This window comes from Aureobasidium namibiae (genome assembly GCF_000721765.1).
Source record: "Aureobasidium namibiae CBS 147.97 unplaced genomic scaffold scaffold_12, whole genome shotgun sequence".
NCBI classification, from domain to species: domain Eukaryota; kingdom Fungi; phylum Ascomycota; class Dothideomycetes; order Dothideales; family Saccotheciaceae; genus Aureobasidium; species Aureobasidium namibiae.
In genome coordinates this window covers 867,717-891,993 of record NW_013581197.1, presented here as the reverse complement: position 1 = coordinate 891,993, position 24,277 = coordinate 867,717, and the positions used below count along the sequence as shown (strand labels likewise).

At 51.9% G+C, this 24,277-nt stretch overlaps 7 protein-coding genes across 7 annotated transcripts; 6 read left to right on the top strand and 1 right to left on the bottom strand.

Moving 5' to 3' along the window:
- Positions 1 to 2,195: 2,195 nt before the first annotated feature.
- M436DRAFT_50440 (uncharacterized protein) lies at positions 2,196 to 3,432 on the top strand (the record flags this gene model as incomplete). Its single annotated transcript, XM_013570391.1, has 3 exons — positions 2,196 to 2,309; positions 2,550 to 2,766; positions 2,873 to 3,432. The coding sequence occupies 3 exons, from the start codon at positions 2,196 to 2,198 to the stop codon at positions 3,430 to 3,432; spliced, it is 891 nt and encodes a 296-aa protein (XP_013425845.1).
- Positions 3,433 to 4,866: 1,434 nt separating this feature from the next.
- On the top strand, positions 4,867 to 6,056 carry M436DRAFT_74287 (heme-dependent catalase; the record flags this gene model as incomplete). The annotated part of the gene is made up of 2 exons (XM_013570618.1): positions 4,867 to 5,700; positions 5,745 to 6,056. The coding sequence occupies 2 exons, from the start codon at positions 4,867 to 4,869 to the stop codon at positions 6,054 to 6,056; spliced, it is 1,146 nt and encodes a 381-aa protein (XP_013426072.1).
- A 2,755-nt stretch (positions 6,057 to 8,811) lies between these two features.
- Positions 8,812 to 9,959, top strand: M436DRAFT_50103 (NAD(P)-binding protein; the record flags this gene model as incomplete). The annotated part of the gene is made up of 6 exons (XM_013570335.1): positions 8,812 to 8,932; positions 8,985 to 9,011; positions 9,063 to 9,123; positions 9,179 to 9,267; positions 9,320 to 9,590; positions 9,647 to 9,959. 6 exons carry the CDS (start codon positions 8,812 to 8,814, stop codon positions 9,957 to 9,959), a joined length of 882 nt encoding a protein of 293 aa, XP_013425789.1.
- A 949-nt stretch (positions 9,960 to 10,908) lies between these two features.
- M436DRAFT_9332 (cell division control protein Cdc15) lies at positions 10,909 to 15,061 on the top strand (the record flags this gene model as incomplete). Its single annotated transcript, XM_013570285.1, has 7 exons — positions 10,909 to 10,983; positions 11,048 to 11,182; positions 11,245 to 11,339; positions 11,389 to 11,824; positions 11,875 to 12,451; positions 12,560 to 14,336; positions 14,389 to 15,061. Coding segments are annotated over 7 exons (3,768 nt in total), but the record flags the coding sequence as incomplete, so codon positions are not given.
- A 1,154-nt stretch (positions 15,062 to 16,215) lies between these two features.
- On the bottom strand, positions 16,216 to 18,297 carry M436DRAFT_50793 (DUF654-domain-containing protein; the record flags this gene model as incomplete). The annotated part of the gene is made up of 2 exons (XM_013570453.1): positions 16,216 to 17,666; positions 17,787 to 18,297. 2 exons carry the CDS (start codon positions 18,295 to 18,297, stop codon positions 16,216 to 16,218), a joined length of 1,962 nt encoding a protein of 653 aa, XP_013425907.1.
- Positions 18,298 to 18,808: 511 nt separating this feature from the next.
- On the top strand, positions 18,809 to 20,510 carry M436DRAFT_50334 (protein serine/threonine phosphatase 2C; the record flags this gene model as incomplete). Its single annotated transcript, XM_013570366.1, has 2 exons — positions 18,809 to 19,308; positions 19,364 to 20,510. 2 exons carry the CDS (start codon positions 18,809 to 18,811, stop codon positions 20,508 to 20,510), a joined length of 1,647 nt encoding a protein of 548 aa, XP_013425820.1.
- Positions 20,511 to 22,161: 1,651 nt separating this feature from the next.
- M436DRAFT_13554 (uncharacterized protein) lies at positions 22,162 to 23,251 on the top strand (the record flags this gene model as incomplete). The annotated part of the gene is made up of 3 exons (XM_013570297.1): positions 22,162 to 22,324; positions 22,379 to 22,476; positions 22,529 to 23,251. Coding segments are annotated over 3 exons (984 nt in total), but the record flags the coding sequence as incomplete, so codon positions are not given.
- Between the last annotated feature and the right edge of the window lie 1,026 nt (positions 23,252 to 24,277).

Genomic DNA, 24,277 nt, shown 5'->3' with positions numbered 1-24,277 from the left:
TGACCGGGTGCCAGTCGCACGCTTGCTTCACCTGGTAGACCATCGATCAGCCTGCTAGATATCGACGTTGAATACGACTGTAGTTTCAGATATAACTCGCACGCTATATAGAAGCATAGTTGGTAGCAAGGCAGTCGAGAAACAAATCGACCCACGAACAGAGATGCAGTGGGGGCTGTCAATATTTGGCTTCAATCCTGCATGTGAGAGTTAGCCTGTTACTAGACTCAAGGCCTTGCTGGGCTAGCAAATCACGTCTCGTGGCCAAGGACAACAGAAGGAGTTGTGGTGTGCATGCCATGGCTAGGTTTGAGCCATGCGCAAGCACACAGACGTCAAGATCCACAAGCCGAGAAGGAAGAGTCATGCATCGCTGAGTTCGTGCAGCTCCGTGACCTACAATGCTCGCATGATAGATTGGCAAGATCAGCTATAAGATCGTCGTTTCCGGGAACACTCAGACGCTGTCCGCGATGATACCAACTGGCAGAGGTGGCTTGAATAGGACAATCTTTTGCCAAACTTGCCTAAAACTTGTGATTACTTAGACTTGGGTGGGCAAAGCCATGCAAAATAGCATGAGAATACCATCCTAGAGAGAGCCCAAATCAAGCCGACAAACAAAATGTCTGCGCATCCAATACGACAACGATTGGTGTATCAATACGAAAAAACATCGCGCTCCTACTAATGATGGGTCCTTCCCTGATGGGAACGGAAGGCATCGACCTTCCGCGTTGGGAAGGATCATCCACGTGTCAAACAAGGAACGGTCAACTTGAATTCTCGAACCTGCACACAATGGCTGGCCCAAGCGCGAGGATCTACGTTGGACATGTCGGTCGGAGCGTGTTAGCACAGTGCTTGTATGGCACTCTCCGGAGGTGGGTTTACTGATCAAAGAACCAAGGAGTAAAGGACAGACGTTCTTCCGAATTCAAACGCACTGACCATTCTAGATTCCTTCTTGCAGTTGAAGAGAACGCAATCAGCTTCCCATCGCAAGCAAAAGGAGATAGGAGAGATGATGGCTGTTCAACTCACACGATCTTTGCTAGTGCGAGGTGGAATGGGATGTGTGAAAGCCTAGGAAGTCCCAATATCCCGTCAAGGAAGGCGGCAGAAGGCCGTTGCTAAGTTCCGCAGCCATGGAGTCGGTGAAGGAGCGGGCCCAAACCATTGAAAATCTGTCCGAGCAACCATTAGCTGGGGGCCCCTGCTTGCACCTCAGAACAAAACAAGCATATATCTGACAGCCTGTCAGTCATGGCAGTCAACAGTACAATGCCCTGCGTTCGAGTTCAAAATGCCGAGTGGAGTTCGGAGTGGTCTTCCAACATGACTCCCATTGGAGGGCTGTAGGCCGATGTAGCACAACAGTCCGATTAATTTATCAGGCGTTCGCTGTGCATGGAGGAAGGATGTGTTCGTGGCAGCCACATGACGCCTGCAGCATGCATGCCGATTCGATGACGGTACCTGCTCCAAACAAGGTCTTCGACAGGTGTCCAGGTACGCGTAAGTCGATTGCAGAATTCGATAGACAGTGCAACCACAGGCATGGTACATGCTTGCACGGAACCATCTCCAGAATTACTTGGTCTTTGCGCATTGCATAGAGATCAGCAGAATGGCTGTGTCGAGTCAGGTCCACATGTACTCTTCTTGGTGAGACCGTTGCTATCTCGAGGCCTCAATGCTTGTGAGTTGAGAATGTCTAAGAGAAGACGGGTGTTGCGCCTTGAGCTGGTCCAGCCGAGAGGTGCTCGTCAGCGACTTGGCACAGGGTCAAGAAGGCTTCGGAGCAGCCGAGCGAGTCACTCCCCGTGATTACCCATGATCTATGGCAGTTGGTGGCTCGTACGTCAGGTGTGTAATGCTCTCACGGCAATACACAACGTCCGTCGGCTTGTGTTGCACTTCATCGGAAATATAGGCTTTGCACCCTAAGCCACAGCGTTCGCATCAATCAATTCGACAGGAAGTTAGTGAGTGTGTGTCACTGCGTTGCCAACCTTGACGATTCAATCATTCATTCGATCCTTCATCACTCTCAGAGGCTCCACGCTTGATCTTACGACTTAGTCTTTCATTCCTCGCGCTCCTGCATAGACATCGACATACCTGGATACGGGGGAAGTAACTTCTCTACCACAAGAGAGCAACTGAGGTGAATTTACCACGGCATTAACAGCATGACCTCCAACCCGCAGCCTCAACCTAGGACCGATGCCTCGGTGCATGAGTATGGCAGAGACTTCCTCACCTTCTCGGTACAGCACGGTATACATTGCGTACCTATCGATGATGTAAGTACCAGAGTTTCTACCAAGTCCTTGTGGTGTCCGTGACGTAGCACAGTGTGTGCTCCTGTTTGCGATTCTGACGCTCCGAGGCGACTACGTATCGACAAGGCCCTACCAAAGAGCGGCATGGACTGTGTTGTCCACAGAGTCCCGAACGAGGTCGGTGTTGTCTGCTGCAAGGTCGCGAAGCAGGTCAGGGGCTTCGCGTGGAGAGTGAATTGCTAGAGGCTAACTTTCGAGAAGGAAGAGCTTAACCGGCAGGCTGACTTCTACGACGTTGTCTCTCGGCTGTTTGAGAGACGTCTCTTCCTGCCAACCGACTTAGCTCCAGAGTTTATACTTGACTGCGGAAGTGGTGGTGGCATCGAGTGGGCCGAGGAAGTAATGGAGAAATCTGAGCTGGGGCCAGGATCTTCCAGCTCGGAGGATGACGACTTTGCATGCCAGGTAAGCCTAGATGGTAATAGAGTGTACCGATACATGCATTACCACCAGACCTGACTGACGTGCCGAATAGGTAGTCGCTGTCGACATCTTCCATACCGAAGGATCGTCGCCCGGAGTAGTGAAGAAGAGATGGAATCTCAACGAACCCTTCCGCTACGACCAAGAGGAACTCGCCAGGGACAAATATGATCTCGTCAACTCACGATTCCTCGCAGACAGCATCAACGCAAGCCGATGGGCATCCTATGTGCAAGACCTCCACGACCGGCTAAGAGACGGCGGCTGGCTACAGATGCTCGAAGCACAATTCAATATCCAATCGCGAAGCGGAAGGCCTCTGGAGTATCTTTCAAGATGGTGGAACATCTACAGCCAGGCCTTAGAGAGGCAGAACAAAGATCCAAGGGTCGGAACAGAGCTACCCCGACACCTCCACAATGCCGGGTTCATCAACATTGCTGTGGAGCCAAAGCAATTGCCCGTTGGGGAGTGGCACCAAGACCCTCGCCTGCGAGAAGTGGGCAGGGACATGAAGTCGGTAGCGTTGCAGACTTTGAGGTCGTTGGGTATATGGCACTGCCGTCAGGCTGGTATGCAAGAAAGCGACTTCGAGGATCTGATTGCTGGGTGTGAAAGGGAAGTGTCAGACATGAGTCTGCGACTCTATATTCCGATGTGAGTTCGTTAGCAAAGATGTGCAGTCCAAGAGCTGATTGTCGCAGGTTTGCTGTTTGGGGTCAAAGGGCCGAGAAGGGACATAAGGGGGTCGACCAAGGCGACGTCAAGTATGTTCCTGACCCAAACAGACGTCTCCCCCCGCCGGTAGACTGGGCGTAGATGCTCTAGAGTCTGCTCGCCAGTGCAGTCTACTAATGACCGGCGTACTGATGTGTCGGTGCGTGCTGGAGATGTACGGTGAGGTCGACAAGTTGCCCTTTGGCAGCTTGGTCAGTCCAGTAGAGATCGAAGTTGGGTATCATCGTTGTGGAAGAGCGATCGGACAAGTCTGTTGGTCTTGAGGCAGGTGAGGTTTGTTAGATCTGTCACGAACAGACCCGTTGTCTGACACGATCTAGGTAACGAGAGGAAAACAATACGGCCAGGCCGCTCGCGAAGGGAGGATGGCTCAGTACGTGTCTGCCCAAGAAAAAACTCAAGAACATAAGAGGATAGAAGGTGCGAAGTCTCCTGACCTCCGAAGAACTCAACTTGATCTCGGGCTCAGCTGGGAGGTGCGTCACCCTTGCAGCTGCTCTGAGTCTAAGGACCTCGTCCTGTGGAGACTCACTATCAGAGCTACCAATCTGTCGGGTCGATGACCAAGTCGACCACATTCTATGAGGGATGTAGAAACCACACTCGTGTCTAAATTGAAGTGTAGATCAAATGTTGAAGGCCCTTGACAACCGTGTCTCATTCTTTGTACTCAGTTCGAATCTGGCCCTCAATCGGCCATCTTATCACCCTGCAGATACTCGACTGTTTGTCACCAAAGCCCTTGCACGTAGACTAGCAAAACGCGTTTCTGAAGTTTTAGTGTCCCAAATTCTCTAGGTCGTCTAACGTCCGATATCCTGTCAAGTTTCTAGAATGTCGATGTTCGCCTACCCAGGTAGTTCAACCTTCCTATCGATGCAAGTCGCATTAACAGCAACGATTCTTCTCCGAGATTTACGTGTTCTGAACATGACAGCGTGATTATGGATGAAATGGAAGCAGAATCAAACATGTTCCGTACTTCGTGTGGCTAGCAGTACTCGGCCGTAAGAACTTCGACGAGACCCAGTCTGTCGGGAAGCGGCTCTGTGCTTGGACTCACAACTAACAGTAAAGTCTTCTGCAAGTCTGCACAACACTCTCAATCTAGACTCTGTCAGTAGAGTGCAGCAGCTCAGTCCTCACTCGTGAGAAGCAAAATCGGGTTCATGAGCAACGCGTATTCTCATTTACATCTGCCGTGTAACGGATTAAGTGTATCGATGCAGCCGCGGCAGCTACCGTTTTCATGACGTACATTGACAGAGGGCATTCACCAAAGGGAATAAACTCCGTGAGCCCTATCAAGCTTCTTTTGTTCAGCTTCGATAAATACATACGATATACCTAGCCAACGATGACGGAAGCATTGAAGGAGACTGTGAGTTCAGCTTGGACAAATGTCAAGCGCGGCTTGTCTAGCGCACCACCCAATGACGCCTACCTTGCCTGGAACGCTTCTGGAGTCGAGACCATCAAACCGGACGAGCAAGAGAAGACACAGCGGATCAAGGAGGTCATGGAGCGCATGCAGAAGCGCAACTTTGACCTTCACAGAAAAGCTTTCAGGGCGACTCATGTGAAAACGCAGGGAATTGTCAAGGGCAAGCTTCAAGTCCATCCAGATCTTCCAGAGCATCTTCGCCAAGGCATATTCTCGGAGCCAGGTAAAACGTATGACGTTGCAGCGAGATATGCAAACGAACCATATCTTCTACAACGTGATCAGGAGAATGGTCCTCGCGGTCTAGGACTCAAGGTCTTTGGTGTTACAGGACTTCGACTGGAAGGCGTCGACAGTTCAGTCAACACCCAGGACTTCTTCTTCAACAACGCTCCGAGCATTGAGCTGACAGATGTCGATACGACCTTGGACATCATGAGTCTTCGTGAGAAGTATTTCGATGATCCTGCGGCCCTGGGCAGACATTTGAAGCTGCAAATGGATCTGGTGAAGCAACACGCGCCTTACATGCTTCCAAACACTAACATCATCTCCCATTCCATGTACACCCAGTCAGCATTCAGATTTGGGCAATACTACGGACACATGGCTTTGTTCCCTGTGTTGGAGTCTCAGGAAGCAGCCGATGACAAGGTCAAAAATGATGACCCGTCATGCGTGTTGTCAGACTGGCTGTTCGACTATTTCGGCGACAAAGAAGCCAAATACGAATTCAAGGTAAGAAGAGTCAGCCGCTTGTGTAGACAAGACCTACTCACAAGATGATGCAGATCCAGCTGGGAACGGATCCAGCTCATCATCCTACCGAGGATGGAAGCGTCGTATGGGATGAGGCAACGAGTCCTTATCAATCGCTAGGCACTATTATCTTCCCTGCACAAGACAGCTTCAGTCACGAAAGACGTGTGTTCTGGGAGGATCGCATGTCGTTGGACGCGTGGAGAGGTCTGGATGCGCATAGGCCTCTCGGAGGAATCAACCGTTTGAGGAAGGATGTTTACCCACACAGCAAGAAGACCAGAGACAGGATCAACGTTTCCAAGTCGGAAGATGTGCGCAGCGTCGATGAGATTCCAAACTAAAGGCGGGCGGTGAACAAGAATGATGGTGGATGCTCGAGAAACCGGATTCCCAGTAGTTAGTGTGTAATTAACGAATGATTGTATCATCAAGCATGCAGCATCGTGGCTTCGCCCTCGGCGCGGGATGCAGGTCGGTAGCGGGCAGCACCTTCCTCAACTTTTCTGTCTTCTTGTGAACAACAGCTCTTCACAAGAACCGCAAGCACTATTCAATGGAAGCATCGAAATTCTGACAAGCAACAGCGACCAGCGCAGGGAGTCCACGGTCTTCCGAGTTTCAGAAACATCTTGTGGAAATCGACCAGGGTCACGGAGTGGGGAAGGTAATTTAGAGGGACAGCACGCGACAGAAAGAGGACAACGTGCCCCCCCAAAGCTCAGACAAGCAGGGCTGGCCTCGTCGACCAAGGACGCTGTCCGACTGCGACAGGAATACATTTCTTCTACGCAGCCTTCCAGAAGTTCAGGTTGTCTCGCCCCGAGTAGTCGACCTCCGGGCGAAACAGGCACTTCACACAGCCCATCAAGAGTCAAAGGGCGGTCAGAGACAGCGGGCGGCAGAAAGACTTCAAGCCATTTTGGATGCGCTGCGCCCACTACAACATCTCCTTCGAGTCCTCTCCGCCTTCTTCGGCTCCCATACACGCCCGTTGAGCGTGTCGTCTGGAGGCGCCCATGTGGTACATTACGCGCATTCTGTCGGCGCTCCTGTTTCTGTTCAGCGTCGTCTTCACCATCCCACTGGCCTTTGATGTCGGCGGCCGAACCTGTGGTCTCGCTTTCTCACTCTCGCTCAGCGCCTTCTACTTCTTCTACTCTGCGTTACGACTTGCCACGCCCGACAGCTCCCGACTTCGCTATGCTCTCGTCAACACTATCGCTGCCTCGCAGTGGATCGTCATCCCCACCCTTATGATCTGGAGTCTCAACAAGTTCTCGGTCGACTCGGATGCGACCGCCTGGGTGGAAAAGACATTCAGCGGGAAAAGAGCACAGCACGATACCTTGTACGCATGGGTCTTTGGCAGCGACGGTCTGGTCCAGTCACTCACCATTGGCGGTTGGGACAAACTGCTGCGCTGGTCGACGCCCGTCTTCCAGCTCAGCGAAGGCTTCTGCAGTCTGCTCGTCATTCAGGCCGCTGGTCAGATCACGAGATACCTGGTGAACCGCGAAGGAGGCGACGGTTGGATGGTACGTCGGCCGAACCTGCGTGAACAAATAGACATCGAAGGCTAACTGTCGCCCTGCAGATCGGTCTGCTGATCACATCTGCCTCGATCATTTCGAGTTCCGTCTACTTCCTCTGGAGGATCACAACTTTCCCAGAGCTCGGTAATGTCGATGCTATCCTGATCGGCGTCGCTATCACTTGCGCCTTCTTCCTTTGCGTCTGGGGAATTGGTAGCGGCAAGGGCAACCCCGTTGAGAGCTCGCTGCTCGTGAGTCTTCCAAACATCCTTCTTCTCTGCGCCCAGTAGACTGATTTTGACCAGTTCGCCTATGTCACCCTGTGCATTTACCAGATCTTCACCGATTACCAGCCTTCAAACCCTTCCCAGTCCGTTCCAGTTCCTGCCGAACCCGATTTTCCTCCACTGCCACCTATCATCATGGCATCATACTCTACTCTGATGCACGCCCTCTCTACTCTTCCATCCACCATCCACACGTCCTTCAACTTCATCTTCGCCGCCATTATGACAATCACTCCCTCAGTCATCATCTCCCTGGCCTATCGCCTGTTCGTCATGTATGCTTCCGCCCGCATCATCCCGGCTGTGCGTGAATCAGGAGCTCGCGCACTTTCGCAAGAACCCTCTCTCGAAGACAGCGATGGCGTCGGTCAAGTCCTCGGCTTCCTCAGCTACTTCAGCCCTAGTATTCTGATTGCTGTCTACACTAGTCTGCTGATGCAACATTTCGCTTCGGCTTCGGCTGATCACCCCGGAGAGTGGTGGACAAGCCAAGGTGGAGATGCAGGTAGTAATGTCTGGAGGTGGGCCAATCTCGCCGGGACCATGGCACTCTACGCAGTCGAGTTGTATCTTGGCAAGGGCCATGATGACAGCAGTCTCACAAGTCACTGGAAGATTGATTGAGACATACATGGGTATATCATGCAGACAGGACAACAGCTGCAGCCGGAAACCAACCAGTGTTGACCACAGTCAAGACAGCCTTCCCCCACAGACATAAGCTGAACGCGACAAAGCGCTCTTCGAAGAGCAGCTGTCTTCCAGGCTAGGAGGAAAGAAGCCTCCATCAGACCACAATGAGAATTCCAAAACGAAATTTGGATATAATGCCAGCGGAAAGAAGGATTCCGAGTAAAGGCAGGTTCCTTTTCAATAAAAGCGACGCGGGACGTACAGGCGCTCTTTTTAGCACTCCTGATTTGTGTTCTGAGCAGCAGCGAAGCTTTTTGTTTTTCTTTTCTCACAGCTACAAGCTGCCCCAGATACCAACTTATTCTTACTATAACAATAAAATTGAGCATTGAGAAAGCGATCAAGGACCACAGCACATGATCTGTGAATAGAATGGCAATCGCAGCCGAGAAAGCATGTTGATCGGCGTGAGCTTATACATACGTCACTGCTGATCATCAGCGCGTGGAGCCTCTCACCTATTATTTTCCTTATGCAGAGCTCCCTCAACCTTTAAGAGAATACATCCCAGACCGTTTTCATTTACTCAACCGTACTGTTATCACTTCTCTTACCTTACTAACACACTACAAAAGACAACAAGCATGGCCGAGACTCAACACTTGCAAGCCCACAAGCTCTTCAGCATGGAGGGCAAGGTTGCTGTTGTCACTGGAGGTGGCTCTGGTATTGGTTTGATGACCGCTCAGGCTCTTTCCGCCAACGGTACGGATTCACTACTATCAATCGAAGAGTGTATGACTGACAGTATCTGCAGGCGCGAAGGTCTACATTATTGGCAGAAGTGGGTAGTTTCTGCTACACACGCGTGTACCAATGCTAACAAGATCCAAAGACACCGAGAAGCTCGAGACTGCCAGTAAGGAGCACGAGCCTGACCAAGGAGAGATCATTCCGTATGTTTGACCACAGCTAAATTTGATGAGGACGCATTACTGATCACACGAGTAGTATCGGAAACATTGATGTCACCAAGAAGGCCGATCTTGAGAAGCTGGTCAAGCAGATTGAGGAGAATGAGAAGTGCATCCATCTGCTCGGTATGTTCCTGTTCGTAGTGTGAAAATTGACGAGGCTAACACGTGGTGATAGTCGCCAACGCGGGTGTCAGTGGACCCAAGGCTGAACCTGATCAGGAAGATGCTGGAGAGCTCAAGGACAAGCTGTGGCAGAACGAGACGGTCGAGCAGTGGAACGAGACCTACTCTACCGATGTGACTTCAGTCTACTTTACCACTGTCGCCTTCCTGCCCTTGCTGCAGGCCTCTATGAAGCCCAAGGGTTCCGGAGAGAAGTTCAGCGCAAACGTCATCACCACTTCGTCCATGAGCGGTATCATGCGTCACGCCCAGGGTCACTTTGCGTACGTTGAGATCGAGTCACATGTGGGGGATATAAGCTTACCATTACTCGTGACAGTTACAACGCAGCCAAGGGTGCAACTGTGCATCTGACCAAGCTGATGTCTGCCGAATTCTTGAAAGCCGGCATCAGAGTCAACTCAGTCGCACCGGGTTACTTCCCTAGCGAGATGACGGCAAAGAGCTCCGATGATAGACAGAAGAGTGACCTGCCTGCCGAGAAGGTGGCCGACAAGGGTCACGTTCCTCATATGCGCGGTGGAAAGGACGAAGAAATGGCCAGGACTATGCTCCTGTTGGCAACAAACCATTACGTCCATGGCCAGATCATCGCCGTGGACGGCGGCGTCTTGTCCACGGTGGCTTCTTAAGCGGGTATGGCTTGATTATGACGGGCAGTCATGAGACTTGATAAGGAGAACAGTAGATTGTCAACGACAACGACAACGAGAAATGATGCAATGACCCTTGAAACGCAGGCTCAGCCGCATGGTTATGGGCAAAGACAGGATGCCACGAGGTTGAGAGATGGTAGCATGAAGATGGCGTGGAACGAGTGTTAGGCAGAAGAACCAAGAATTAGCTCTTAGAAAAGCAAGAGAATAGTTGAAGTTGATCAAAGTAGTGCAGTCGGCCACGGGAATGTGGGTCGGGAGTGGTGAAGTCGTGCCCCGCCGGTTTCAACGTCGGCCGCGAAGGTTGCTGAATTGGCGTGGCCCGTTGCTCCCAGGGCAAGCATATCGCAGACTTGGGTGCCGATGGAATTGCTGTGTCTCAGATACTACAACAAACAGCCGTTCAGCATCGCCAGTGACTTCATTTCAATCTCCTGGATGGTCGGTTTGGACAGCCTCGTGCCCCGTGCCCACGCATAACCCTCGATGCGAGAGTGGAACGCCGTACCCGACCACTCTCTCTTGCTGCATTTTGCATCCAATCCGCGACTGTGACGACTGCCATCTGCATCTCTGGCTGGTATGAGGCCAACGACCGCCCCGTCTTTATCGCCGCCACTGCTGTCGCTCAGCTTCAACATCTTCAACCTGGACACGCTTCTGCCTTCGTCCCTGCCCCTGTCCCTGGACCCCGACCTCCACCGCGCCTGAGAGACACGTCCGAAACACCGCCCACCCATACGACCTAGACACACACACGCCCGCCGCCATGCCGGCCGTCGCCCAACGCCCTCAGTCGGCCTATGGCCCTCCCAGGTCGTCGGTCGAATCCGACAGCGGCAGCGAGCGATTCACATCTGCCCTCGAAAGACGAGCCAGTTTCCAACCTCAATCCGCCCTTAGAGCCCCCACCCAGAGTAGGCAGCCGAGCTGGGAAAAGATGCCAAAAGATGGGACTGTACAGAGGGCCGCTGGCGAGGTCACTGGCCTCAAAGACTACGTAAGACAAGAGCTGCTACACATGAGACATATTGCTTGGCCGTCGAGCTGACACAGGCTCGCAGCAACTGGGTGACTGCCTTGGCAAAGGTGCCTTTGGCAGTGTCTACCGTGCCTTGAACTGGGGTACCGGCGAAACAGTTGCGATCAAGCAAGTCAAATTGGCAGATCTGCCGAAAGGACAGTCTCGCGCAATCATGGTACCGTTACATTCCACGCTCGATGCTTGTCTTCAAACACAGGTGCTGACTTGTGTATGCAGATGGAAATTGATCTGCTCAAGAATCTTAATCACGCGAACATTGTCAAGTACAATGGCTTTGTCAAGTCTGCTGAATCCTTGTACATTATTCTCGAGTACGCCATCTGACACCCTTCCTTGTTGGCCCATGCTCACCCAATCTAGGTATTGCGAGAACGGTTCGCTACATTCTATCTGCAAAAACTTTGGCAAATTCCCAGAAAATCTTGTCGCCCTGTACATGACCCAGGTTCTCAACGGCCTGCTATACCTTCACGAACAGGGTGTCATCCACAGGGATATCAAAGGCGCAAACATTCTTACGACAAAGGAGGGTCTAGTCAAGTTGGCCGATTTCGGTGTTGCGACGCGGAAGGATACTGGTCTTCATGAGAGTAGCGTAGTCGGTACCCCTTATTGGATGGCTCCTGAAGTCATCGAACTATCTGGTGCTACCACTGCTTCGGATATCTGGAGTCTCGGGTGCACGGTCATCGAATTGCTTGACGGAAGACCTCCATATCATAAACTGCAACCCATGCCAGCCCTGTTCCGCATCGTCAACGACGACCACCCACCGCTTCCCGAAGGAGCTTCTCCGGTAGGGTTACTTTGTGCTGTCTCGCTTGAAATATTGCTGACATCATTCAGGCCGTTCGCGATTTTCTCATGCAGTGTTTCCAAAAAGATCCTAACCTCAGAGTCACAGCCAAGAAACTATTACGGCATCCCTGGATCCTCAGTGGCAGACGTTCTGATCAACCTGTCGCAAAACCCACACAGTACGACGAAGCTGTAAAGAGTGTTCAGCAATGGAACGAAGCACTCAAGTCGCCACAGAACACATCATCGAGGCGCTCTTCGTCGAGACCACTCTCACTGAGTCCTGTTCCTCCGAGACCTGATGTTGGATCACATCTGAGGACTCCAGCAATCAACAAAGGAGGTTTGGTATTGGCGCACAGAGCAAACGACACCAAACCTTATCAATCACCCGAAAGTGATGCCAAAGATAACTGGGACGATGACTTTGCGACTTCCATTGGTAACGCAGCTCTGCAGTTGCCGCATCTGAAACCTCACGACAATTTCGCTGGCATGTTATCATCAGACAAACTCAAGCAGTATGCTACCTTCGATGTGAACGCAGACGAGGAAGAAGGTGACAACTGGGATGACAATTTTGAGGGAGACCTTACAGTGAGAAGCCCAATGGAGGTCATTCGTGGTGATCCCATGGAAACCGTGCGACCATTCTTCCCACCTAGAGCCAACACTTTCGACATGAAACACTCTGCGCCTACAAGAAATCCTGGGCAATTCACGCTGCGGCAAGCACAAAAGGCTCTGGAGAAGACTGAAAAGGACAACTCGTCGAGGACGCAGATTCTTCGACCAATGCACAAATCAACAAAATCGATGCCCGAGCCCAAGCCGACAGAAGCTCCCATACGTCCGTCACTAATGTACAGAGAAAACTCGACAGAAGATTACTCTGATCTGCTCGGACCGGACAACGACTCGGTCTTCCGTCAGAAACTTGCAGCACTCACAATTCGAAGCGACGATTCGTTCACTCCAAAACTGTTTCACCCCTCAGACCTGAAGAGTCTGCCTCGACCAAGCTCGCGTATAGGTCACATGCGCGGAGCATCTGCTCAAATACACGATGCTGCAGCGATGCGTAGAACCCGCTCTGAAGTGGAGATTCAAAAGTATGCCGAAGACCCTGAAGATGAAGACTTTTCGGACATCTTTGGCAAAGAAGATGAACAGCAAACACCGCAGCCCGAAAGTGAGAGCGGATCCGAAATCGGCACGCTCATGCTCAACTCGAAACTCTCGAGTCACTCATGGCTTGGGGATGAAGAGGACGAGGATGATCCGTTCGCTCAACTTGAGGAAGGCTTTGACGAGATGGACCTGGAAACCAACATCGCTCGTGACAAGTTTGCTCGCTTAGTGACTCTCGTCGAGGGCTTGGTCGGCTCACTCAAAGTCTCGCAGCCTGAGGACTATTTGCAAGATATCGTGGACCAACTGTTCCAAGTGCTGTGGGAGTCCCCTGAGGTCAAGACTGTAGTCATGTCTTCGCACGGCATGTTGCCTATCCTGGAGATCCTGGAGACATGCAATCGCCCGACAACCATTCTGAGACTCCTTCAAGTTGTCAATTTGATCATCATGGACAATGTCGAGATACAAGAGAATCTTTGCTTCGTTGGTGGTATTCCGATCATCACACGCTTTGCACAAAAGAGGTACAGCAGCGATATCAGACTGGAAGCAGCTGCGTTCGTTAGGCAGATGTATCAGACCAGCACGCTTACTCTCCAGATGTTTGTCAGTTGTGGTGGTCTGAATGTCTTGGTTGAGTTCCTCGAGGAAGACTATGACGCGGAGAGAGACCTCGTATTGATTGGAGTCAATGGTGTTTGGAGTGTATTCGAAATGCAAGGTCCGACACCAAAGAACGACTTCTGTCGAATCTTTTCACGCAGCTCGGTTTTGTACCCATTATCCTTGGTGCTCAACCGGGTTTTGGAGGAAGAAGGCGAACTCGCCGAGCTGGTCGAAGGGCGCATCGTCAACATCTTCGTCTTATTCTCTCAAGCGGAGAACCACGTAAAGGAAACGGTTGCTGATCGCATGGTCTTGAAGCGCGTGTTGAAAGACCTGAAACGCATGTCACCTCAGCACCAAATCACCATGCTCAAGTTTATCAAGAACTTGTCCATGCTTGCAACCACACTCGACGCTCTGCAGAATTCGAACGCCATCGAGGTTTTGACCGACCTTTTGAACGCTAGCATGAAAGTACCACACTTCCGCGAGATCTCAAACCAAGTTTTGAACATCATGTACAATCTGTGCAGGTTGAGCAAGACCAGACAAGAAGATGCTGCGCTGAATGGAGTCATTCCCCTACTGCAGCGCATCGTTAAGACCGAGCGTCCGTTGAAGGAATTTGCATTACCTATCTTGTGTGATATGGCACACTCTGGCAAAGTTGGCAGGAAGATCCTATGGCAGAACAAGGGTTTGCAGTTCTATGTCAGTCTGCTAGCGGATCAGTATTGGCAGGTCACGGCGTTGGATGCCATCTTCGTTTGGTAAGTAATACAAATCTTGGTGCGAGACATGATTACGACTAACAATGACCAGGTTGCAAGAAGAGACTGCAAAGGTAGAAGAACATCTCCTGAGAGACGACAGCTTCTCCCAAGCAATAATCAACTGCTTCAACCACAGCAAGGCAGACAGCTTCGAGAATTTCCTTGAACCTCTACAGAAGCTTTTGCGTCTCAGTCCTCCCCTCGCCAGCTCTCTCATACACCCCGATCTCTTCTCACGCACAGCCCAGAAGCTTCGCACCAAGAAGGCTTTGGTCCGTCTCAACTTGCTAAGAATCATTCGCAGCATCTGCGACTCTAGTGACGAAGATGGCGCGCTCATTCACACTTTCGGCTTGCACCCCATCATCGCCGAAACTGCCAAGTACGACCCAGCTATTCTGGTACGTGAGATGGCATCAGATTTGATCAAGTCGTCCGAACTGCACGTCTCCCGGGCTGTCCACAATGCTCGCGTCGGTGATGTCAGCAATCGTCGCCAACTGCGTCGTTCGAGCTCTTCCACAATGGTACCCACCAACAACTCCCTTCCTCCCACACCAACCACCGATCGCATACCGGGCCGCATAAGCAGCTACTTTGACCCCTCAGCCGACCTGCAACGTCCATTCTCACGCGGTGCTACCGGCATGGCGTCACCATATCGACCGATCAGTCGCGACGGAGGGTCTGGCGGCTCATCAACAGGCTGGAGCGCATCAGCCTTCCTCGCCTCACCCAGCGCCATCCCTCCAGTCCCCGGTCTTGTCTCCCTCGACCGAAACAACACAAACAACATCAACAACCTCGTTTCGAAATCCCGCTTGCCTCGTACCAACCACTCCCGCGGTACCTCAGGCGCGCGCCTCAGTCTCGTTACTGCCGAAGGCCGAACCTCGCGTCCGGGCTCCCGCAATGGGGTGAGCAGTCATGATAGGAGTGAGAGCTTGACGCCGAAGAGCGCGGTCGTTGCGCCGCATAGTCATGCCAGGACGCCCAGCCGTCTTGGGCACCATCATCAGCTTTCTGCGCCGTCGGCGGGTGTTGGTGGTTTGAGGCCTTCCAGGGGTAGAAGGATGACTAGCTCTGGCAGCAGCGGAGGCGTTGGTGGGGGCTAGAAGCCCCCTGGCTCGTCGAGAGACTACTGTGATCCGTTTGTTGAGGAAGACGAGTGATGAGCTGTCTGACCTCTTTTCCTTTCTTCTCTCCACGCTCCTTGTTTGTCGTTTCGTTTTCCTTTTCTTTTTTTTCTTTTTCTTCATTCCTCTGTTTCTGCATTTCAAGGGGCGTTTCACTGGGGTTTAGCGTCTCTGTCTGTTGCGGCATATCATGTCATAGCCTTGACGACTCTAGCATAGCCATGGCGTTTTTTGTCTCTCAAAGGAGAGGAATAGGGGAAATTCCATAGCATTTTTCTTCGGTCCATCGGGCATTTTTTTATTTTGATTCATCAAACTCATCTGTACGGTCCTTTTGAGGTCTGCTTGTGGTTCAGCTCAACCTCTATATCCTCGTTTTCTTATGATCGAATCCGACCCAAATCCTTTGCATGATCAGGTCTTCAGGAAATGCCCCGAGTGGGACCCGAAACTGCCATTGACGAGAAGTTTTGCGTGTTTTGGGCGTTGAAAACGTGTCGAGTCGAGTTGTCGTTTCCTCGAGAGTCGCACCCTTTACCGTCCGACAGAGCATGCATGATACAGAAATGATATTTCGTTCGGAGTGAAGGTGTATCAGAGGGAGGACAAATCAAAAATTGACGCAGTGTCACCACCTAATTGCTGCTATTTTTTCGGTAGAAAGCCGTGGGACTTTTTTTTCTTTTTCATGTAGATATGTGCAATATACTGTATAATCACACTTCAAAACATGGACAATCCTACTCGTCATCTTCATCCGCATCCTCAACTCTGGCATTCAAACCTCGCCGCTCATCCCCTCTCTCCACAGCTTCATTCTCACCACCGCCAACAGCAACAAGCCTCTGCTGCAACTCCATCAACCTCTGCGTCCTCTGCACAATCACCTCCTCACTAACCCCACTCTCTGCAATCCTCGCCTCGATCTCTTCTTCACTCGGTTGAGGTCTTTCTTCTCCTTCTCCCGTAGGGTTGAACCAAGGGAACAGTTCGGAGAAAAAGCGGTACAGGCCTTGGAGTTCGCGTAGGGATTCTGCCGCGCCGCCTAGATGGGCGGGAGGGAGGTTACGCTGAGAGTGGAGGGAAGAGTGGGGGGTGTAGGTTGTGAGGTTGGCAGGGGGTGGTAGGGGGTCAGAGGCCGAAGTTACTTTTGCGGTTATGGAGCGAGGGAGCAGGGCGATGAGGGTGGGTGTGTCGCTCATGAGGATGTGTCTGCCTTCGTCTAACGTGATGTCCCTGTCTACCACAGGGGGGTCGGGGACTTCGCTACTGACTGCCGAACTGACTTCTACCAGCAGGTCGCTGGCCTCGGGTGTATTCCAAAGATCTTTGGCGCGAGTGGCGTAGGTCTCCGAGTGCAGTTTCTCGCTGTCGGTGCGTGGGGTCTTGCCCCAGATGCTGGGTGGTGGGTCGAGATTCAATTCCTGGAAGAGGCGGGCTGCTACCCAGGGGAAGCGGCTCACGGCCGTGTAGAGGGATTGCTTGCCCTTTGCTGCGTCGCCCACGCGAATCAAAGCCAGAGCGCGGCTGAGCTGGACATTTGGCAAGTGCTTCCATTTTGACGTGAAGACGGGGTTGTTGACTAGATCGAGAAAGTTTTGAGGCTGGCGGCCACGGATGGCGTATTGATCGATTACGAGACTGATGCAGTAGGGATCGTTTTCGGGGTCGAGACTGAGTAACAGCTTTGACCACTCATAGACGGTTCGCCAGGTTGAACGCATGCCTAGGTTGGAAATGTAGCGGCAGGCGGCCAACCAGAACTCACGGTTTTCGGGACGGCGGAAATCAAGACGAGCTTTACCTTGTTGGAGGTTGGCTGAGAAGGTGGAGTGAACAGCACGGCCAAAGGAGAAGAGGGCACGCTCCAGCAAGTCACCGGAAGTGGTGTGGTCACGCTCTTGCTTTGCAATTTCCGAAACCTGCAGCAGGGTGCTGATATGGTAAGGGTTGTGCTGGAGCAAGAGAACCATACGCTGAGGGTCCATTGAGGCCACACAAGTCTCGAACTGGCTCTGGACATCCTGGTAGATGCGGTTGTGGACAAAAGCGTACTCGACGGTGCCGTCTGACCTCTTTTCAATGACCTCCATACCGAGACCACCGCTTGTGGCAACAGGCCACTCCTCCTTGCCCTGGATGAAGATGTTGCGGCGACGACTGAGGGCAGCCAGACCATCGCTTCGTCCACCTTGACCGGGTCGTCTGCCCAGAGCAGCAGCTAGACCAGCTTGTTGAGCACCTCCACGGTTTCTCCTGCGTCCCCCAGCATTGTTATCGTCGTCGTTGTCAGCTTCGAGTGCAGCGCGACCAAAGAGTCTGCGCATCTCATTGGCGGCATGGAGCGAGGATGTGTCGACGGAAAGTAGTCGGCAGACTTGGTTGGTGTTGGGGTCGGCAGTGTTCGCAGGAGTCGCAGTGCCGGAGCCCTTTGTGCTGAGAGACTTCAAGGCCAGATCAATGTCGTCGAGAGAGGGATCCGATTTGGCAGAGGCAGCATTCGTAGGTTGAGCCTTCTTTGCCTTCTTCTTTTTCTTCTTTGATCTGGTCGCCTTTGGTGTCGGTTGGGCGACGACAGGCTTCTCAGGTTCGCCCTCAGATTCATCTTCTTGGACATCTTCTTCTTCGGCATCGTCTTGGTCGTCATGGGCGCCGTCTTGGTTCAGCATGGCAAAGAGACTCTGCTTGGACGGGGCAGCAGCAGGAGCCTCGTCGTCCTCTTCGGATTCATCATGCTGCTCCTCGTGTTCGTCGTGGAGCTTTCGCAGTTGGTCCTGTTCTTCGCGCTCGCGCTGTGCCTTTCGGAGTGCTCTCGACGACATGGTTGGTGGTGTGTGACTGAGTTGACAATGACGACGGCTCAAATAATATTGCGATTTGCACCAGACCGGTGACGTAGATGAATACTAGGGCATGCGCCAAAGTTTGTCACTGACACGGAGCCTTCTGATGAGAACAGATGATTGTTGGAGATGCTATCAAGGTAAAGGACTGTTGTCAAGTCATCAAGCCGTCAAGGAGGTCCGCAAACCCAAGTTTCAGTCATCTCAGCTTGCCTCTTGAAAAGATGGTGTCTGTCTCTGATCAGCCAAGTGTGACTTAGTTCAACAAACGGCTGTTGATTGCAACCACCAAGTCGGCCGCGTTCATGCCCAGATTCTCGTCTTCGCGTCGCACCGTCTTTGCGAGCGACAGCATCCTCTTCAAATGCGTCGTGCTGTGGTTCAGAACCTGCGTGCAGTGCGCCGCCCGAACGTCTCTCGCTCAAAGGTCGCCGGCAATGTCGTCTTCCACCGCTCGCTAGCCTCCCGCTCCTCGTCCGCCCCCTCATCCATGCGTCTCCGCCGCGTCTCTCTGGCTGTCGGTGCCGTCGCTGCTGGAGGTGCCGCCCTGTACCAGTACCGCCAGTCCTCCGCTTCGACTTCTGCCTCGCCCTCGGCTACCAACTACGCCTCTCCGACCCCCGATACCACTGCTCCTGTCGCTGAAGAAGTTACCGATGCCGTACGCCGCGCCCTCATCGTAGAACAAGGCGGCCTCTACACCAGCATCATCCCCGACAACCAGCCTCTCCACAAGGAATCCGACGATTACGGTCGCAAGGTCCTCGAGATGCTGACTGCCGACCAAGCCACCCAGAAGTTGAGGACCAACCAGGAGTCTTATCTGGTCGGCCGTGGTTCCGGTGTCGTTCGTTACGACCTTGTCCAAATCCCTAGCAACGACCCTATCGAGGACGACCATGCCGAGAAGATCATCCACGTCCCTGAGTCGATCGCTGGTCAGACCGAAGGCAGCGACTGGATGTTCTGGGGTGTTTTTGACGGTCACGCGTACGCTTTTCCAACCCCTCTTCTACTGTTGCAACAACTGATAACCAAGACACAGTGGCTGGACCACGTCTGCCAAACTCCGCCAGACCCTCATCTCCTACGTCGCTCGCGAACTGAACACAACCTACACAGCCGCCAACGCAAACTCGTCCCTGAAGCCTCCTGCTCCCGACGCCGTCGACGCTGCCATCAAAAAGGCCTTCACTCTGCTCGATAACGACATCACCCACGAGAGTGTCAAGAGGGTCCAGACCGCAAAGTCAAGATCCCTGGCTGCCGAACTCCTCGCTCCCGCTCTCTCTGGTTCATGCGCCCTGCTCTCCTTCTACGACAGCCGAACCAAGGAACTTCGTGTCGCTTGCACCGGTGACTCGCGCGCTGTTCTGGGCCGTCGCGGTACTAGCGGCAAATGGACTGCGACTGCTCTTTCTGTCGACCAGACCGGCGGAACAGACTCCGAAAATGCTCGTCTGCGCAACGAACATCCCAACGAGCCATATGTTACTCACAACGGCCGTATCCTCGGCGGTCTTGAGCCTAGTCGTGCTTTTGGCGACGCCGTCTACAAGTGGTCCAAGGAAACTCAGGATCTCCTGAGAAAGAACTTCTTCACCCGCTCCTACTCCAAACACCTCAAGACACCTCCATATGTCACTGCCGAGCCTATCGTTACCACTACAAAGGTCCAGCCTGAAAAGGGTGACTTTGTCGTCATGGCCACAGACGGACTCTGGGAGATGCTCACCAATGAGGAGGTTGTCGGTCTGGTGGGCATGTGGCTCGATCAACAAGCTCACACCGCTCCTCAGCAAAACGCGTCCTGGCTCAAGTCATGGTTCGGCTCTAGCAAGTCAGGCTCTACCCTCAACGTTGAGGGTGCCGCTCACGGAGAAGATCACACGGGCCAACGCGCTCCTATTCGTCAACAGCAGTGGGGTGTCAATGACCCAGAGTTCCAGCGCTTCGTCGTCGAAGATAAGAATGCTGCAACTCATCTCGCTCGCAATGCCCTCGGCGGCAAGGACACTGACACTCTGTCCGCTCTGCTTACTCTACCCAGTCCATACTCGCGCAGATACCGCGATGATCTGACCATCGAAGTCATATTCTTCGGCGAAGGCGGACCAGAACGGACAGGCAAAGTGGAGTTGAACAAGGAGGCATCGGCCATGAGCCCCGAAGGCGTGAAGCCCAAGCTTTAGAGAGTGGCGTAAAAGGAAATGTCATTCATGTTGCATTGCGGGAGTCTTTTCTAAACATGGCGCTGGGGGAAGCTTGGTATGGGAATTCTGACTCAAGGGCATCATCTCAAGTCATTCAAAGGGGGTGCGTCGAAATATGGTCGTTCTCCTGATAGGAAATTCATCATAGCAATAGAGAATTGTAAATCTCAGCAGGACATGTATCAGAGCGAGTTTTGATGATTGGACATCAGACAGCATGTCGTCTCGTTCGCGTGACCTGCTTGAAACATCTCTCACACTCCTTATCTTGCTTTACGCATGCTGTCTCATATCTGACTGACTCTTCCACCTCGGAACACCTCACACCCTTTTTTGCCGACATGAAACTGGCAGTTCCCACGTGGCACGCAAATCAATCCTGCCTTCTCTGTTGTTTCCATGCACCTCGTATCGCAGAAGCCCAACCTCCTGGGTTTCTGCACCAAAACTGTGTGATCGTCATCTTCGTCTCCAGGTCTTTGCGGGCGTAGATCAGCTCGTGCTTTGCTTGGCCCTATGTGACGATCAGTTGAGTGGGATGTGCTGTGTGCACAGGCTCATCAAGACCGCGTGGCAGCGCATACTACTGTAATACTTTGTTGTAAAGTTGCAGCATCAATCTCAGGGGAATTCCGATAGGCAGAAAAATCTCTTGTGGCATGCAGGTACGGAGACATGTCTCGGTATATTTTCCGGAATGAGATGAGACTGTGGATGAATCCACTTGTACATGCCGAAGACATCCTCGGGTGTGCTCGAATGATTAAGATAGTTACCATGTTTTCTCGCTCGGCGGTCGACCTCCCGTCTCTAAAATACGACATTGCTTGACTCGGAGAAGATCTGCTAAAGAGTCAAGCATCTTGTTGTCAGGAAATGCCGTTGTGGAAGCGCGACCGTTGGACCCTCTTTCGGAAAGTTTTTTGAAGCTACACTCTTCGACGACAGAAAGAGCCTCCAGCGTTGTGAAAAGATGTTTTTATCTTGTCTTTTGACCGACTGACCACCACATCACTTCTCCAGTAGGAGGTGCGCCATCTGTGGGATTGAAACACGGAGTGTCCTTGTGACAGTTTGCCTAAGTTGACTTACCAGGAGAAGTTCGGCGTACCGATGCTAGTCGGGTTTCATGGAGGTTTAAAGTTAACCTCAGCTTTTGTTGCATGTGCGGTGGCGTCCTGGAGTCCACACTCAACCACAGCATCCGTGGCTGGTAGTGCTGCGTCGACTCGAACAGACTAGTCTTCAGTCATGCCCATGTTGTGTCGATCAATCTTCACATCTGAGGATGGCCCTCAAGGTTCACGCCCTGTGCTCTTGGTGTCTAAATAGATGTACATATGTAGGGCAGGCACGTCCCCGGCTTTGTCTATTTCCCTTTTTCTGGAGGATGTTCTTTCGGTCGTCACTCTTTTCTGATTACACTGGAGTCTGACGCGCTATCTACCCATTCTTCAGCCTATACTGTCTGGAGATGATAGAGCAAGGGTGTTAGATTGCTCCTACGTCACCAGGTCACTCTTCTGGACCATCTCTGGAAACCCATACATCTGCTTCTTCTTAGCATCACCTCTCTGAGCTTGGACGCGACTGGTTCTGCGTTATACACATCAATATGGCGAGCGAGATCCCCACTTTGACCCACCTGGGCTCTATTCCTCAATCTTTGTTCTCAGGCACAGTAGCCATCTTATCAGTGGCATGGTTTTCAGTCATCTTGCGTGTCTACGTCCGCAGTGTGATGATGAAATCGTTTGGTTGGGACGACTGGACCATCATGCTTGCTATCGTAGGTGTTGGAAGCGTTTGCTTTGTGGACAAATCCAGCTAATACGCATAACAGACAGCGTTCACAGTACAATGCGTGTATATTATAAAAGCTGTCGAGATGGAGATGCAACCGCAGAAGTACAACAACGTCAAGGGTCTCTCTCTTATTGTGACAGTAGGTGGCTGCTTCGTATTCATCCAGGTCTATATGCTAACTAGTATTCTAGGACATCATCGCCTTCAGCGGATCCTATGCCATCACCGCGGTATTCTTGAAAATCTCTCTAGGCTTCTTCTTCCTACGAATCATCATCGAACCGTGGCAGAGAGTGGTCATCTACATCTGCATGGCCGTCAGCACCGTCTACGGCTTCATCTACTTCGGCATCGTCACATTCGGCTGTGGAGATCCAGCGAATTTCCTCTTACGCACCGTGCAACACAAGTGCATCTCAATCCCTGATGTCGTTATCCCTGCCAGCTACGTGCACACGGCTTTGAATGCAGCCACCGACTGGATCATGGCTCTCCTGCCTATCGTCACAATCTGGAAACTCAACATGCCTCGCATAACAAAGTTCTGGGCATATCTCTTGCTCGCGCTGGGAGCAGCAGGAAGTATTGTCTCACTCATTCGTTTCGGCTACGTCGAGGGCTTGCGTCCAGGAAAACACTTTTTCCAGCAAAGTGCAAAGTTTGCACTGTACAGTACCATTGAGCCCGGTCTGGGCATCACAGCCGTCAGCTTTGCAACTCTGAGACCGCTGTTCAAAAAGTGTCTTGAAGGAGCCAAGTCGGTCTCTCATTCTCAGGGTAGTCGGAGTGGCAGAAAGATGGCTTCGAGCGCACAGGACATTCAACTCAAGGGGCTTCCCATCTCGAGGTCCCGACCACGCGACGGATTCCAGACGTTTGGGGGTTCGGATGACGGAAGCTCTCAACATTGGACTGAAATTTCTGTCGTGTCTTCAGACTTGGAAAAGGGGCACGATAATAGATGGCAATCGAACTCGCGACCGCGTTGAACTTGATTTCTGGATGAACATCAAGCTCCAAACCCATTGAGAACCGCCATCTCATGTTCCTTATATGGATAAATCCATGTCCTTCCGACCCATACCTCATATCTCTCTCCTTCAGCAGAAGTGATGGAGCAGTGTCTACCCAGCACGCGGTCTTGAACAGGACAGACAACAGCCACGTGGATATTCAAACAGGCGATACTCGGCCATTCCACACAACTCCAGTCTGCGTATGTTCCTCAAACATTTCCACGATCTCATCGCAAAGACCAGAACCCTCTCGAGCACAGATGCCGACTCTTGTCAAGTACAACAACCCCAGTGCAAAGCAGCCATCACGATCCACATCAGCCGTACGAGATAGTCATCGGTGTCTGTGACACACATCACATCAGAGACAACAGATCTGCATACTACCCAAGCTAAAGACGAGCACACAGCGTAGAGATAGCGGTAGACAGTACGCCTCTCTTCGCATCTTTAATGCATGACAAGCTATAATGTAGATGTAATAGCTCGTTGCCATCCCTATCAATGGGTCACATATCAGTGATGAGGGCTAGAGAGGCAAACAAACTACTCATATAAGAATATATCAGGAGAGTCTATAAATCTTGTATAGACGTATCGAGAGGAGAGATATAGTATTGGTTAGAACATTGTAGCATAGATACCAATCGAGCTAAGCGCCATCTCTGCTTTTCTTCTTTTCCGGTCCTTAGCTGGTCTGTTTCTTTGCATTATTTTTTTTCGCTAGTAGTAAAGAAGTACGGCTCTGTCTCGCAATGTATCGGTCCTTTTGGGTTCTACCATGTATGTTTGCGGCAAGTCTGTTTTTACATTATAGTATCTTGTCAGAGCGCTTCAAGCCTTAGCGCATGAGTTCACAAGTACGGCCCAAATAGTCAGAGCTTAATATCATATCGTGATGGAAGATAGCGAAACCAGTGCTGG